The sequence below is a fragment of the Oncorhynchus gorbuscha genome, linkage group LG18 (assembly GCF_021184085.1).
Source record: "Oncorhynchus gorbuscha isolate QuinsamMale2020 ecotype Even-year linkage group LG18, OgorEven_v1.0, whole genome shotgun sequence".
NCBI lineage: Eukaryota > Metazoa > Chordata > Actinopteri > Salmoniformes > Salmonidae > Oncorhynchus > Oncorhynchus gorbuscha.
Window position 1 is genome coordinate 59,221,325 of NC_060190.1, and position 17,633 is coordinate 59,238,957.

Here is a 17,633-nt window from a genome sequence, read left to right on the forward strand (position 1 = left end):
TCAACGGTAATTAGTATTTTTATTTACTTGATATTTTCCTTTTATTCACTTTACATAAAAATACTGCCAAAAAACGTCAATAGCTTCAACCTCATTTCACTTTCATGATTACAACCAACTGTTATTGCTTCAGGGACCTCATCCTTCCAATCAAAAGCAGTAACTTTGTATTTTTTGCTCTTAAAAAAACTATTTTAATTGAGTTTACGTTGAAAGTAAAGTAAACGGGCACTCAGAGTCTAGAGATGGAGCGTGGTCAATAGGTCCACAGCTGGGAGAATGACTGCCCCCTCTCGACTGCCCCCTGCAACTTCACTTCCTGGAGTAGCTGAAACTGCGCATGTTATGTCTCCATGAGACACCATCTTAACCGACTTCATTAGGCTACAATGCACTATCGAGTCTTTACATAGGAAGGAATGGTGTCATGTGATCAATGTTTTTGTCCATTCTTTTATACACATTGTTAGGAGTGTATAGTGGGGACAGAACCTTGTAACCTGTTGGAGGTTACCAGGTTCAGAGAGCGTGCTTGGGACACCAGATGCCTGTGGTTCCTGGCAGTGGGCCTATAGAGGTCTTAGTGGTGGGGGCTTAAGTGCAGGTGCCCCGGTTCGTGAGGATCTGGAGGTGAATGAGACTGACCAGAATGCAGTTATGGGTGATGTCCAGGGAGAGGGCAGGCAGACAGGGCAGGGAGTGTAGGTCCTGGAGATCTGGACTTAGTTTGTGGAACTCCAGTGTAAGGAGTGGAGATCCAGAAAAGGTGAGGCAGCAGTGAGGGCCAGACAGGAGTGGCTTGACTGGGGGAATAGGTCACCTGGTCAGTGGGGGACTTTCTGGTCCTCCAGAGAGGACCAAGGAGGGTGAGGCAGGACTGAGGCCCAGACAGTGGTGCCTCGAGTCACAGAGAGGTCACCAGGTCAGTGACTGGAGGTCAGGTAGGCCCCAAGGAGAAGGCTCATTTGAGAAGGTGTTATGAGGGACACTGTCCTTCCGGGCAGCCTGGCGACATTAAATTCTTCAGCTGCTTGGTCATTTGCTAGTTACTTTAGTCTGAGACTGCCATCAATGAAGTCAGTTGTGGTGACGTGGGGCATGAGGGATGTTGTACAAAACAAAGTCATCAGCGATCGGATACCCTCTAACCAATTAGAGTATCAAAGCCAATGACATTTTCAGTACAGATTTACGCATGTGTGTTCTGGCTCTGGCCCAACCCATCAGTTCCTGGACCAATCAGATGAACTTGAATGTGTTCGCATTCAGTGAAGGGTCAGGAAGATACTCCGATCCAGACTCATTGCAGAAAACGAACGTCCTTGGGAATGGCATAGCATTTGGCCGGAGCAAGGAGCCTGGGTAGCCAGGCAAGTGTGAAAGGGCTGGCTGAGGCCTACGGTAGGTGACGGACACTGTCCTTCTCGGGTGCAGAGCAGGGTTCCTTGGGTGGTCCCCCAGTGCTCCCTGGCACTTTCCCTGGGGCAGGGAGCTGGCTGGAATAGTGACCCTGGCATCATTGGCTGTGAGTCGCCCCCTCCCCTCCCTGGGTGGCCCCAGCCCTCCCTGGCTCTCTCATCTCTATTTTTTAAATGTAAATTCAATTAAAATTCATTTTTAAAAATCGACAAACTAAAAAAACACTCAAGTAATTGCCGTTGATTAGCGATATAGTCCCTGAACCAATAAAAGTTGGTTGTATCCATGAAAGTATTATGGGCCGACGTGGGGAAAACATTTAAACGTGTCAACCCTCGCAAGGCTGCAGGCCCAGATGGCATCCCCAGCCGCGCCCTCAGAGCATGCGCAGACCAGCTGGCTGGTGTGTTTACGGACATATTCAATCAATCCCTATCCCAGTCTGTTGTTCCCACATGCTTCAAGAGGTCCACCATTGTTCCTGTTCCCAAGAAAGCTAAGGTAACTGAGCTAAATGACTACCTTCCGTCATCATGAAGTGCTTTGAGAGACTAGTCAAGGACCATATCACCTCCACCCTACCTGACACTCTAGACCCACTCCAATTTGCTTACCGCCCAAATAGGTCCACAGACGATGCAATCTCAACCACACTGCACACTGCCCTAACCCATCTGGTCAAGAGGAATACCTATGTGAGAATGCTGTTTATCGACTACAGCTCAGCATTTAACACCATAGTGCCCTCCAAGCTCGTCATCAAGCTCGAGACCCTGGGTCTCGACCTCGCCCTGTGCAATTGGGTACTGGACTTCCTGATGGGCCGCCCCCAGGTGGTAAGGGTAGGCAACAACATTTCCACCCCGCTGATCCTCAACACTTGGGCCCCACAAGGGTGCGTTCTGAGCCCTCTCCTGTACTCCCTGTTCACCCACGACTGCGTGGCCACGCACGCCTCCAACTCAATCATCAAGTTTGCGGACGACACAACAGTGGTAGGCTTGATTACCAACAACGACGAGACGGCCTACAGGGAGGAGGTGAGGGCCCTCGGAGTGTGGTGTCAGGAATATAACCTCACACTCAACGTCAACAAAACTAAGGAGATGATTGTGGACTTCAGGAAACAGCAGAGGGAACACCCCCCCTATCCACATTGATGGGACAGTAGTGGAGAGGGTAGTTTTAAGTTTTAAGTTCCTCGGCGTACACATCACAGACAAACTGAATTGGTCCACCCACACAGACAGCATCGTGAAGAAGGCGCAGCAGCTCCTCTTCAACCTCAGGAGGCTGAAGAATTTCGGCTTGTCACCAAAAGCACTCACAAACTTCTACAGATGCACAATCGAGAGCATCCTGTCGGGCTGTATCACCGCCTGTATCACCACCTGATGTCACAGGAAGGCCATAAAGATCATCAAGGACAACAACCACCCGAGCCACTGCCTGTTCACCCTGCTATCATCCAGAAGGTGAGGTCAGTACAGGTGCATCAAAGCTGGGACCGAGAGACTGAAAAACAGCTTCTATCTCAAGGCCATCAGACTGTTAAATAGCCACCACTAACATTAAGTGGCTCCTGCCAACACACTGTCATGGACACTGACCCAACTCCAGCCACTTTAATAATGGGAATTGATGGGAAATGATGTCAAATATATCACTAGCCACTTTAAACAATGCTACCTAATATAATGTTTACATACCCTACATTATTAATCTCATATGTATATGTATATACTGTACTCTATATCATCTACTGCATCTTTATGTAATATATGTATCACTAGACACTTTAACTATGCAACTTTGTATACATACTCATCTCATATGTATATACTGCACTCAATACCATCTACTGTATCTTGCCTATGCCGCTCTGTACCATCACTCAGTCATATATCTTTATGTACATATTCTTATCCCCTTACACTTGTGTCTATAAGGTAGTAGTTTTGGAATTGTTAGCTAGATTACTTGTTGGTTATTACTGCATTGTTGGAACTAGAAGCACAAGCATTTCGCTACACTCGCATTAACATCTGCTAACCATGTGTATGTGACAAATACAATTTGATTCGATTTGATTTGAAGTACGTATTTTTCCTATTTAAAGTAAATTAAATTGATTGGCGTTGATTGCAGAGGACAGGTCCTTGAACTTATTAAAGTTGGTTTGAGACTTCTCTCGTGAGATTGGAAAACTATTGACATTTCAGTTAACAGTGGGTTCAAATTGCACCTTTAAGATGGTCCCTAAACTGCAGTACAAGGAAAATCTGCCATTGAAATTACTTTGAAGATCACTTTTTGTAAACAGAACTGGACTACCGGTGTAGCTTCTTCGCTGTCGTCAAAATGTAATTTATACCATCCTGGCATGTTCTGTTGAAGAGGTATTGATGAGCAAAGTCTGAATCTTTAATATAAAGGTAACCTTACCGTAGTGATTTACAGGGCAAACGAGGTCCCAGCTCCATTAGGCCTACTACTTAGAAATCTTCAATGAATGTCAGGGTCATGCGTAAATCTACCCTATTTACAATGAAAACTTACTTGCTGGTATACCTTTGAGTCAAAAAGCCTCTCGTTATGGCTGTCTGCTGAGTGTCATCCACCAAGTCATCATTGGCAGCACCTTTTTAAATCACGTAATAAAACATCATTCCTGTTCTGAACGCTATAAACGCTGAAATTCACTAAAGGTGTTCTTAGTATCTTTATAATCATGGTATTTTTGCATGGTTTATAAATTGCTTCAATACTTCATCCAACTTTGTGTGAATAACGACATCATGTGGAAAAATTATGAATGACCTTGAGACACCCGTGAGGCTGCTGTCGGTCGGGCACTGCATCATCTGGGCAACGAATGAATCCCGCGGCGGTCGAAGCTATCAGATGTGATCTCAAGTATGACCTGTCACAGCATAGAAATTGCTCAATTCACTACTGCTCTGATGCACCTCAGACCCCTTTGGGGTAGTATACAAATGGTAGACCACATGATAAGCTGTCAACTGCGGCTTCGGTTATGCAGGAAAGTGCCCTAGAATTTGGCCCCAGGGTTCAGTGACTCATCTGTATTTTCTTTTCAAATATACATTTCTATTTCTTAAAATAGCTGTTAACTAACTTATGTTGTCTATGTTGGTGGTGTAGTAGTAGTAGACTACACATGACAACAGAAGCCAAATGGGGGAGTGAGACCTTAAATAGTTGGTTCATTAAAGGCATTTATTTAATTCTTCAGAAATGTATGATATGGGCCTGGCCAAAAGTAATCATACAGATTGTGCTGACACTATTTCTGTATAGCCTATGGTAGGCTATTATAGAAATAAATAAATAAATACACATATATACACTACCGTTGTAAATGACTATTGTAGCTGGAAATTTCTGATTTTTAATGGAATATCTACAGAGGCATACAGAGGCCCATTATCAGCAACCGTCACTCCTGTGTTCCAATGTCGCATTGTGTTAATTTTAAAATGATAATTGATTAGTAGAAAACACTTTTGCAATTATGTTAGCACAGCTGAAAACTGTTTTTCTAATTAAAGAAGCAATAAAACTGGCCTTCTTTAGACCAGTTGAGTATCTGGAGCATCAGTATTTGTGGGTTCGATTACAGGCTCAAATGGCCAAAAACAAATACCTTTCTTCTGAAACTCATCAGTATATTCTTGTTCTGAGAAATGAAGGCATGCAAGAAATTGCCAAGAAACTGAAGATCTCGTACAACTTTGTGTACTACCCCCTTCACAGAACAGCACAAACTGTCTCTAACCAGAATAGAAAGAGGAGTGGGAGGCCCCGGTGCACAACTAAGAAAGAGGACAAGTACATTAGAGTGTCTAGTTTGAGAAAGAGATGCCTCAAAAGTCCTCAACTGGGAGCTTCATTAAATAGTGAACAGGTGACTCCGGGATGCTGGCCTTCTAGGCAGAGTTCCAGTGTCTGTGTTCTTTTGTCCATCTTAATCTTTACTTTTAATTGGCCAGTCTGAGATATGGCTTTTTCTTCGCAACTCTGCCTAGAGTTGCAAAGGTTAGAGTCAGTTTGATCTGTTCTGTGAAGGGAGTAGTACACAATGTTGTACGAGATCTTCAGTTTCTTGGCAATTTCTCACATGGATTTGATGTTATTTTAATGGACAAATGTGCTTTTCTTTCAACAACAAGGACATTTCTAAGTGACACCAAACTTTTGAACGGTTGTGTGTGTGTGTTGTTGGATTCTGGCTAAACTTTGAACCTCTTTGGGCTAGGGGGCAGTATTGTGACTTCCGGATGAAAAGTGTACCCAAAGTAAACTGTCTGTTACTCAGGACCAGAAGCTAAGATATGCATATACTTGGTAGATTTGGATAGAAAACACTCTACAGTTTCTACAACTGTTCAAATACCAATTTGTAAGTCGCTCTGGATAAGAGCGTCTGCTAAATGACTTAAATGTAATGTAAATGTAAATGTAAATAATGTATGTGAGTATAACAGCACTGATATGGCAGGTAAAACCCAGAGGAAAAACCATGATTGTTTTTGTACCATCATCTTAGGCGTTTTGTAGGCCATATTATCTCACAAACTGCACCACCTGCACACCATCCAGTACTTCCAGGAGTCCAAACGAATGTTTATTTGTAATTTGCTTATGCATCTATCTGAGTTAAGTAATGGTCTGTGCTGTGACTAAAAATTACTCTCAGCATTGCTGCTTTAATTATCCAATTGACTTGGGATCAAGCATTAATCAACTAGATGGATGATCTAACAGGGACCTCTGTCTCGGGTCAATTTCCTCCCTGTGCCATAGTCCTGTTATCAGTCTTCTTGTTGGGAATGATGCAGGGTGATATTACTTATCCGTTAGTGCTTTATTGGTTACTGATGCTTGTAATTAATAAACGCCTCTGACGTCAATGCAGAAGAAATAAGCTGTACACAAAGAAATTAGGTTATATTATCTGATTTTATTTTCCAACCTTTCCTTACTTTGTTACACATACAAATAAAAACAATAAACAGACTCCAAATGGTTCCCTGCCTATTACTATTTCAGAAGATTATCTGCCCACAAATTATACATTTTCCCACTGTAGCGGAGACAAAAGACCAGCTTCATCTTATATTTGATGTGACATTTAATTAGCACAATTTGTTCTATCATTCTTTTTATATAATGTTTCTGTACAGGCAGACAGTGGATCTTTATGGCATAAAATGAGGTAAGAATTATGCAATAGAAATATAAAACAGATAAAGGGCTAAACTAATTAAAGACTTCAAGATGTCTTTTCCTCTAATAACAACCCTTCCTTCCCATAACCTATCCATCCCTTAACCTGATTTTGAAAACCCACCCTGGTGAGTTGAGAATTGCCCCCCTTAGCCTTTGCCCATACGACCCCATCCCTTATTTCCTTTTCCCAATGCGTGCCATCAGCTCTGCATTGGCAGCAGCCTTGGCTCTCATGTCGTGGTTCTTGGCAAGGTCTATGAGGACACTGAGGATGCTGGTGGGGACATCCAGGGACAGAGTGAAGCGGGACCTTTGCTGGGCTCTCTTGGAGACCTGGGAGGCCGGACGTGGGGCTCTGGTCTGCCGGGGTGTTGGATGGAACTCTGGGGGGAGCAGAGGGCCCAGGATGCCACTGCGGTTTACAAGTTTGACAGCCAACAGGTCTCCCGTGTCTTCTTTTCCCAGCTTGGCACTGGCAGAGTCCGTTTTCTGGCACTGGTTGCACCATGGCAGCAGCAGAGCTAGACACAGACTTAGATGCATTCCTCGCATGGTAAGCACACTTGATCTGAGGGGGGAAAGGCAGAGAGGAAACTTTTTAAGGTGAAAATCATACAATTTTGAAGCAGATTTGTTCATTTGCTCTAAATATAGCATGGTTCCCTCATGGTCCTTGTAATGATGGCATGGCACACCATTAATGTTTCCTCAACGGTATGTAATTGCCATGACTAATGGTTACCCACTGTGATATATTTACATATCAGTGGTTCTAATAGATTACTTAACTCCCGAACATTCTTGACTTAGTACACTACTGGTCCAAAGTTTTAGAACACCTACTCAATTCAAGTTTTTTTCTTGATTTTTACTATTTTCTACATTGTAGAATAATAGTGAAGACTTTAAAACTATGAAAAAAACTATGAAATAACACATATGGAATCATGTAGTAACCAAATCAAAATATATTTTACCTTAATTTAACTAGGCAAGTAAATTAAGAACAAATTCTTATTTTCAATGGCATTCTCTCAACCAGCTTCATGAGGTAATCCCTTGGAATGCATTTCAATGAACTGAACAGGTGTGCCTTCTTAAAAGTACATTTGTGGAATTTTCTTTCCATCTTAATACGTTTGAGCCAATCTGTTGTGTTGTGACCAGGGGGGGAGGGTTATACAGAAGATAGCCCTATTTGGTAAAAGACCAAGTCCATATTATGGCAAGAAGAGCTCAAATAAGCAAATGGAAACGACAGTCCATCATTACTTTAAGACATGAAGGTCAGTCAATATGCAAAATTTCAAGAACTTTTAAAGTTTCTTCAAGTGCAGTCGCAAAAAACCATCAAGCGCTATGATGAAAATGGCTCTCATGAGGACCCCCGCAGGAATGGGAGACCCAGAGTTACCTCTGCTGCAGAGGAGAAGTTAATTAGAGTTATCAGCCTCAGAGATTTCAGCCCAAATAAAAGCTTCACAGAGTTCAAGTAACAGACACATCTCAACATCAACTGTTCAGAGGAGACTGTGAATCAGGCCTTCATGGTTGAATTGCTGCAAAGAAACCATTACTAAAGGACATCAATAAGAAGAATAGGGCCAAGAAACAAGAGCAATGGACATTAGACCGGTGGAAATTTGTCCTTTGGTATGGAGTCCAAATTTGAGATTTTTGGTTCCAACCACCGTGTCTTTGTGAGACGCGGTGAGGGTGAATGGATGATCTCCGCATGTGTATTTCCCCCCCATAGAGCATGGAGGAGGGGGTGTTATGGTGTGGGGGTGCTTTGCTGGTGACACTGTCTGTGATTTATTTAGAATTTAAGGCACACTTAACCAGGCATGGCTACCACAGCATTCTGCAGCGATACGCCATCTCATCTGGTTTGCCCTTAGTCCCACTATAATTTGTTTTTCCAACAGGACAATGACCCAACACACCTCCAGGCGGTGTAAAGGCAATTTGACCAAGAGGGAGAGTGATGAAGTGCTGCATCAGATGACCTGGCCTCCACAATCACCCGACCCCAACCAAATTGAGATGGTTTGGGATGGTTGGAACGCAGAGTGAAGGAAAAGCAGCCAACAAGTGCTCAGCATATGTGGGAACCCCTTCAAGACTGTTGGAAAAGCATTCCAGGTGAAGCTGGTTGAGAGAATGCCAAGCGTATGCAAAGCTGTCATCAAGGCAAAGGATGGGTATTTGAAGAATCTCAAATATAAAAAATATAAAAAAATCCGTTACTACATGATTCCATGTGTTATTTCATAGTTTTGACATCTTCACTATTATTCTGCAATGTAGAAAATAGTAAAAACAAAGAAAACCCTTGAATGAGTAGGTGTTATACAACTTTTGACCTGTAGTGTATAAATGTTGCTTTGGTCTTCAAACTCTATTTCAGGCGTACATCTGACCATTCAACATTTGTCCAATTGATAATTAAAGACATCATGGTTCCTTAATGTTTCTTTCACAATCACATTTACTATGAAAGTTGTGGATCATACTTGGAAAGTATAAAACATGTAATCATCAGTAATAAGGCCTTACCCAATGTCACAACTTAGGAGTGGTAAGGTCCCCAAAAGGCACTTGTCCTGTTCCTCTTAGATGCAGGGTGGTGGCAAAGTATTTTCCTTCTGGTTCTCTCTGTATCTCTCAGTCAGTCTTTGCCTAGCAAGTAGAGAAGTGACCACTGTAATGCAAGCACAGATGTTCAACTGGACTTCTCTCTCGTTGCCCAAGACTCTTATCGTCCTCCCTCTCTATCGTCCGAGTGTTACTGCACCGTCACATACAGCTCTCCCCTACTCTCTGTTTATCTTGTACATCTCTCCATCCCTTGCCCTCCCCTCTCATCTTGTCTCATTTCCCTTTCTGTCATTGTTTGATATCACCCTCTTGGTCTAAAAATAACATGATGGTAAGTGCAATTTTGTCTCTGTCTAGATTGGATGTTACCCCCATCTACACTCACAAAGAGATAATAAATACATATTTTCCCATGCTTTAGACATGCTAGATTATTCACATGTATTTTGAGTTTTCTTGATCAGTATGAGAAAAACATAATGCAAGAAACATTAGGTCCACCTGTATCAAGTAACAACACTATGGTTGTGGTTGTAACATCTGGTTCAAATTGGTGTGCAGATCCCTAAATCTGATTTTGAAGTTATCATGATTAACTTTTTGCCTATGTGATTGTCTAATTTTCAGAGTATTTATTATTTATTATACTCAGATCAGATTGACTTCACATGAAGGGCCATTCACCTGTCACAGCACTTGGCCTGCCACTCATGATCATCGTGTTGTTGAGTGCTGTGACCGCAAAGCCGTTCTATTGACAGATTCCGTCTGTCAGTCCTGCCAACAGTATACTGAAGGGTGTATGCAACTAGGGTTTCACTGTAGCTGAGTTAATCAATTTATCAATGAGATCAACTGATCAATTACCAATGTCTTCGGTGTGTGTTCAGGACGTGTTGACCCATTTATCATCCTTGTCTTGAACTGCACCAGTACCGATAACACGTGAAAAAGAAAGAGGAGAAACAAAAAGGCAGTGGCTGCGAATACGAAGTTTTCATATTGTATTGGAGCAAAAATAATATGTTTTATGTGATGAGTTAGTCTCATTTTTGTAGTTGCTACAATATTGTAGCCATTAGCCAGAGTTGCTGAAAAGGAAAATTATTACTTTGACTGCCTGTCTGCCTCCTGCTTAGCCATTGTGACGACTAGAAAATAACATTACATGGCTAATTAGACTGTCTTTGTCTTGTTTGTGTGTGATATGCTGCATGTAACTCCCCACTTGAGGTTTGTAATTAGGGTACGAACATGTTAATCATGTCTTTTGTGCACAACATATAAAATAAAGGTAACTGCCAAAATAATGGAAACACTTGAGTAAATGAGGATTAAAAAGTGTAAAGAAAGCAGGTGCTTCCACACGGGTGTGGTTCCTGAGTTAATGAAGCAATTAGCATCTCCTCATGCTTAGGGTCGTGTATAGAAATGCTGGGCAGGCCATTATTTTGGCTCCATCCACAGGGCAGGAGTGGTCACTGAATGGTTCGATGAGCATTAAAACAATGTAAAACATATACTATGGCTATCTCAGTCACCAGATCTCAACCCAATTGAAGACGTATGGGAGATTCTGGAGTGGCGCCTGAGACAGTATCTTTCACGGCGGCACCACCATCGACAAAACACCAAATGATGGAATTTCTCGTGGAAGAATCCCTCCAACAGAGTTCCAGATGTGTAGAATCTTTGCCAAGGTGCATTGAAGCTATTCAGACTGATGGTGGCCCTATGCCCTATTAAGACACTTAATGTTGGTGTTTCCTTTATTTTGGCAGATACCTGTAACTGCATGTAGCCTTTCTCCTGAAAAAAGAACATGAAATTGCGCTTATGCTTAATAGCCTACTGAGGTATAGAATGCAATAGTGTGAACATATCGTCCCTGTCCTTTGTGCACAGCATGAAGTTTGTAGGCTACACCAGACAAAGACGTTCATCGGCGAAGCAGCAGCAGCACCTGCATGTGCACATGAGCAGAAATCTATCTTTAGCCACGGCAAGTCGGTTTCCAGAAAGTCCGGAACCACTCCAAACAAAAAAATAGGGATAGAGAGAAGAGCCGCTGGAGAGAAAGTCCTCAGGAAGAGGGAATAGGGAAATTAGCTGTCCACCTCGGAAGGAAGAGAGGAAGACAAGCCTCTCTCGTTTCCTTTGTGACGTCTAGCTCATCAACCCATTATCCTCATCTGGCTAATGATAACCATGGTCTTACTTACACAGCCTGAGCCAAGGGACTGGACCCTGAGGGCCACAGAGACAAGGCCCCGCCTCAGTCAGTGACCCCTGTATGGGGGTCATGTACGCATCATACACCGTAGTCAGATAAGTGGAGGCGATACATAAGCTAGCCCCTAGTCTCTGCACCTACAGAAAGGGACAGCCTGAAATAGCGACGACTTGAACCTAATTCAAACACCCAGAAAGAACATCTTGAGTTCCACCAGCAGACCTAGTCATAGATCAGTGGTTCCCCACCTAAATGTAGTCAATTTTATCAGTGACTATAACAGATTAAAGGTGTTTAAACTATAAGCATAAACTATAGTATTTGCATTGTAAAAAGGAAGGTAAAATTGCTTCTACCGTTAATACTAATACTCCCAACTGTTATTGTTTGAAGAGACAAATTCTTCAAAATAAAACTATTCTAAAATAAATTATGGAGCACCTGTCGAACTCCAGTTGACCACAGATTGAAAACCACGGTCGCAGGTAAGAACATTATGTCGCCCTCATAAGGATGTGAGATGTCACAATGTCCATATCAATCAGGAGCAGATTTGTGTGTCCTTACACAGCTCGGGGTTTGACAATGATGCTTTAAATGGGCTTTATTCATGGATATGCCAAACAAGATAACCCCAATGAGCTGTTTGCCTGCAATTTGTCCACAACTCATCAGTAATGAATTAATTTCTCTGACTAACCATCCAGACATGTTCTGTTCCTGGAGATGACTGATTTGAAGAACATGCTCACAGATTACATGCTGATATTTTTTTTGTTTTGTGCATGGAATGGTTAGGTTGCGTTAAGGGTTCATTAAGTCACATTCTGTTAAAGGTTCCCAAAGCACACACATCCCTGGGTCACTCCTATTTGCTGCAGCTAGCGACTGGAATGAGACTCAATCATGGACACTGTTACTGATAGTTGTGGCTGCTTTGTGTGATGTATTGTTGCCTCTACCTTCTTGCTCTTTGTGCTGTTGTCTGTGCCCAATAATGTTTGTACCATGTTTTGTGCTGCTATCATGCTATGTCATGTGTTGCTGCCTTGCTATGTTGCTGTCTTAGGTCTCTGGTTACATAGTGTTGTCTTTCTTGTTTGTGATGTGTGTTTTGTCCTATATTTATATGGTATTTATTTTTCCTTTTTTCACCCCAATTTGATAATAGTTACAGTCTTGTCTCATCGCTGCAACTCCCGTACGGACTCGGGGAGAGGCAAAGGTTGAGAGCCATGTGTCCTCTGAAACACAACCCAACCAAGCCGCACTGCTTCTTGATACAATGCCCATCCAACCCGGTAGCCAGCCGCACCAATGTGTTGGAGGAAACACCGTACACCTGGCGATGGTGTCAGCGTGCACTGCGCCTGACCCGCCACAGGAGTCGCTAGTACGCGATGAGACAAGGATATCCCTGCCAGCCAAACCCTCTCTAACCCGGAGGACGCTGGGCCATTTGTGCGACAGAGCCTGTACTCGAACCCAGAATCTCTAGTGGCACAGCTAGCACTGCGATGCAGTGCCTTAGACCACTGTGCAACTCGTGAGACCCCTATTTTTCATTTTTAATCCCAGGCCCCTGTACCCGCAGGAGGCCTTTTGCCTTTTTGGTAGGCCGTCATTGTAAATAAGAATTTGTTCTTAACTGACTTGCCTAGTTAAATAAAGGTTCAATTAAATTAGATAAAAATAAAAAGGGTTCAGGTTTGGTTTAGCCATACAGCCAGTCATGTCTGGACAGTGAGAACGGTAGATTTACTGTCTCAGGAGCAGGTAAATCATGGTCCAATAATGTTGACCTTACCGAGTGGTATGTACAGTATAAGGAAAAAGGGGATAAGGGAGATACAGTTAGGGAGGGGGAGTTGAAGCACACATAAAGGGAGAGGAGATGAGGTTAAGAGAGTGTGTTTGTGCATCTGCATTTCAGTTTCCTCTTTTGTTTTGCCAGTAGCAATTGGGTAAAAAAAACAATTTATATTACATCAGGGGACATATCAAGGGATGTCGACATAGTCAACAATGGTCCTCTGTAAAGAAGTGTTGTACAACAGAAACATCTCCGGTCCTGACATGTCTCCATCCGTCTGATCCTGCCCAAGCTGATGGTATTTGGGTGTTAAGTATACAGTGCATTTGGAAAATATTCAGACCCCTTAGCTTTTTCCACGTTGTTACATTACAGCCTTATTCTAAAATGGCTTAAATAATATTTTTTCCTCATCAATCTACACACAATACCCCATAATGACATTTATAGAAATAATTTTATTGAATCCATTTTAGAATAAGCCTGTAACATAACAAAATGTAGAAAAAGTGAAGGGATAATTTCTAAATCATTTCCAAATGCACTGTATATCAGTGGAAGTCGGTGATGTTTAAAACCTGTTTGGGATAGGGGGCAGTATTTTCACGTTCGGATGAAAAGCGTGCCCAGAGTAAACTGCCTGCTACTCAGGCCCAGAAGCTAATATATGCATATTATTAGTAGACTTGGATAGAAAACACTCTGACGTTTCTAAACCTGTTTGAATAATGTCTGTGAGTATAACAGAATTCACAAGGCAGGCGAAAATCTGAGGAAAATGCAACCAGGAAGTGGGAAATCTGAGGTTTGTAGTTTTTCAAGTAATTTCCTTTCGAGGATACAGCGCAAATGGGGTCATTTTGCACTTCCTAAGGCTTCAACTAGATGTCTTTGAACCTTGCTTCAGGCTTCTACTGTGAAGGGGGAGCGAATAAGAGCTGTTTGAATCAGGTGTCTGGCAGAATGCCTTGAGCTAAGTCACGCGCGTGGCCGTGAGAGGAAGCTGCGTTCCTTTTCATTTCTAAAGACAAAGGAATTGTCTGGTTGGAATATTATTGAAGATGCTATGATAAAAACATCCTAAAGATTGATTCTATACATCGTTGACATGTTTCTACGAACTGTAATAGAACTGTTTTGACTTTTCGTCTGGACTTGCCCGCGCCTTGTGAATTTTGATTGGTGAACTAAACGCGCTAACAAAAAGGAGGTATTTGGACATAAAGATGAAATTTATCGAACAAAACAAACATTTATTGTAGAACTGGGATTCCTGGGAGTGCATTCTGATGAAGATCATCAAAGGTAAGTGAATATTTATAATGCTATTTCTGACTTTTACTGACTCCACAACATGGCGGGTATCTGTATGGCTTGTTTTTGTGGCTTAGCGCTGTACTCAGATTACTGCATGGTGTGCTTTTTCTGTAAAGCTTTTTGAAATCTGACACAGCGGTTGCATTAAGTAGAACTATATCAGTAATTCTATGCATAACACTTGTATCTTTTATCAAAGTTTATGATGAGTACTTCTGTAAATTGACGTGGATCTCTGTAAATTCGCCGGATGTTTTCTAGGCACAATATTACTGAACATAACGCGCCAATGTAAACTGAGATTTTTGGATGTAAATATGAACTTTATCGAACAAAACATACATGTATTGTGTAACATGAAGTCCTATGAGTACCATCTGATGAAGATCATCAAAGGTTAGTGATTGATTTTCTCTTTATTTCTGCTTTATGTGACTCCTCTCTTTGGCTGGAAAATGGCTGTATGTTTTTCTGTGACTAGGTGCTGACCTAACATAATTGTATGGTGTCCTTTCACTGTAAAGCCTTTTTGAAATCGGAAACGATGGCTAGATTAACAAGAAGTTAAGCTTTAATTTGGTGTATTGCACTTGTGAATGTGTGAAAGTTAAATATACAAATAAAGTAAAAATGAATTTTGCGCTCTGCCATTTCAGCGGATGTTGTCGAGGGGTTCCGCTAGCCTTAAGAAGTTTTTAAGATGAGAGAGGAGGATATCTTTTGTTTATGAACATGGCCTTATTTCTATTATTTAACTTTCATACAGTATATTGGATGACTGTCATTCATATTCCATTCACCCAGCTCAATGTAACATCAATAGATTTAGGCTATTACATGACATTACATTTTTTCCTATACCCATCATGAGGTTGCTACTGTTCAACCTAGCCTACAAATGAAAGTTTACAATGTAGGTGCACAGGTTGAGAGAAATGTGAATAGTCAAGGTGACAGACAGTGACACATTCAATACTGCCTTGCACACTCTTGCCTGCATCTAGTTGATTTAGGGTGTAATCATTCGTCCAACAGTTGGAAACAAGAGTTTCTATTGGACAAATTCAGGTATGTTTATTCCCGTTTTGTTCCGTTTGCTTCTGTTTAAGAAAGGTTTTTCAACAGAATCGGCAAAATTAATACACCCCTAATTACCGCAAACACAGTTCACTTTCATAGCACATCAATGGCGACCCGTCATTCAGGGCACCTGTTTTGAGACCCACAAAAAAATCTAAAATAATAATAACATATTATATGTATATATATATGTATATATATATATATATATATATATATATATATATATATATTCTACAATGTAGAAAATAGTAAACATTTAGAAAAACCCTTGAATGAGTAGGTGTGTCCAAACTTTTGACTGGCACTGTATATATATATATGTATACATTTTATTATCTCTCGCTTCTCCTTAATTTTTTTGCCACTAGACCAACTGTAGGTGCTGTTATTGTGAAGTGGAAACGTCTAGGTACAACAACTGCTCAGCAGCGAAGTTGTAGGCCACACAAGTTCAATGAACTGTACCACCGAGTGCTGAAGCGCATACCACGTCATAATCTTCTGTCCTATGTTGCAACACTCACTGCCGAGTTCCAAACTGCCTCGGGAAGCAACATCAGCACAAGAACTGTTCGTCGGGAGCTTCATGAAATAGTTTTTCATGGCAGAGCAGCCGCACAGAAGCCTAAGATCACCATGCAAAATGCCAAGCGTTGGCTGGAATGGTGTAAAGCTCGCCTCCATTGGATTCTGGAGCAGTAAAACATGTTCTCTGGAGTGATGAATCACGCTTCACAATCTGGCAGTCCAACAGACAAATCTGGGTTTAGCGGATGCCAGGACAATGTTGCCTGTCCTAATTCATAGTGCTAACTGTAAAGTTTGGTGGAGGAGGAGTAATGGTCTGTTTTTTTTCTTCATGGTTCGGGCTAGGCCCCTTAGTTCCAGTGAAGGGAAATCTTAATGCTACAGCATACAATGACATTCTAGACGATTCTGTGCTAACACCTTTGGGATGAATTTCAACGTCAACTGCGAGCCAGGCCTAATCACCCAACATCAGTGCCTGATCTCACTACTGTTCTTGTGGCTGAATGGAAGCAAGTCCCTGCAGCAATGTTCCAACATCTAGTGGAAAGCCTTCCCAGAAGAGTGGAGGCTGTTATAGCAGCAAAGCGAGGGACCAACTTCATATGCTCATGATTTTGGAATGAGATGTTCAACGAGCAGGTGTCCACATACAAAATGCAAAATGCATAATATAATAACTGAAATCACATTTACATAAGCATTCAGAACCTTGACTCAGTAGTTTGTTGAAGAACCTTTTTGCAGCGATTACAGCCTTGAGTCTTCTTGGGTATAACGCTACAAGCTTGGCACACCTGTATTTGGGGAGTTTCTCCCATTCTTTTCTGCAGATCCTCTCAAGCTCTGGCAGTTTGGATGGGGAGCGTCACTGCACAGCTATTTTCAGGTCTCTCCAGAGATGTTAGATAGGGTTCAAGTCCAGGCTCTGGCTGGGGCACTCGGACATTCAGAGGCTCGTCCCGAAGCCGCTCCTGCGGTGTCAGGTTTCCACCAGATGTGACGCTTGGCATTCATGCCAAATAAGTCTATCTTGGTTTCATAAGACCAGAGCAGCTTGTTTCTCATGGTCTGAGAGCCCTTTAGGTGCCTTTTGGCAATCTCCAAATGGGAGGAGTGGCTTCCGTCTAGCCACTCTACCATAAAGGCCTGATTGGTGGAGTGCTGCAGAGGTGGTTGTCCTTCTGGTAGATTCTCCCATCTCTGCAGAGGAACTCTGGAGCTCTGTGACCATCAGGTTCTTGGTCAATTTAATACATTCTAGAATAAGGCTGTAACATAACAAAATGTGAAAAAGGCAAAGGGTTTGAATACTTTCCAAAGGCACTGTATGGAGGTAGTTTTGTACCTACCCCCCAAAAAGAGGTAAAATGTGTGTAAATATAT

General features: G+C 42.1%; 1 protein-coding gene across 1 annotated transcript; it reads right to left on the minus strand.

Annotated features, from left to right (window-relative positions):
- Positions 1 to 6,460: 6,460 nt before the first annotated feature.
- LOC124002554 (urocortin-3-like) lies at positions 6,461 to 9,427 on the minus strand. The gene is made up of 2 exons (XM_046310033.1): positions 9,232 to 9,427; positions 6,461 to 7,240 (listed from the first exon to the last, which is right to left on the minus strand). The coding sequence occupies exon 2, from the start codon at positions 7,222 to 7,224 to the stop codon at positions 6,847 to 6,849; it is 378 nt and encodes a 125-aa protein (XP_046165989.1). The 5' UTR covers positions 7,225 to 7,240; positions 9,232 to 9,427; the 3' UTR covers positions 6,461 to 6,846.
- Positions 9,428 to 17,633: the final 8,206 nt, after the last annotated feature.

Coding starts and splice junctions, on each gene's coding strand:
- LOC124002554 (XM_046310033.1), bottom strand. CDS start 7,224: ATGCGAGGAATGCATCTAAGTCTGTGTCTAGCTCTGCTGCTGCCATGG.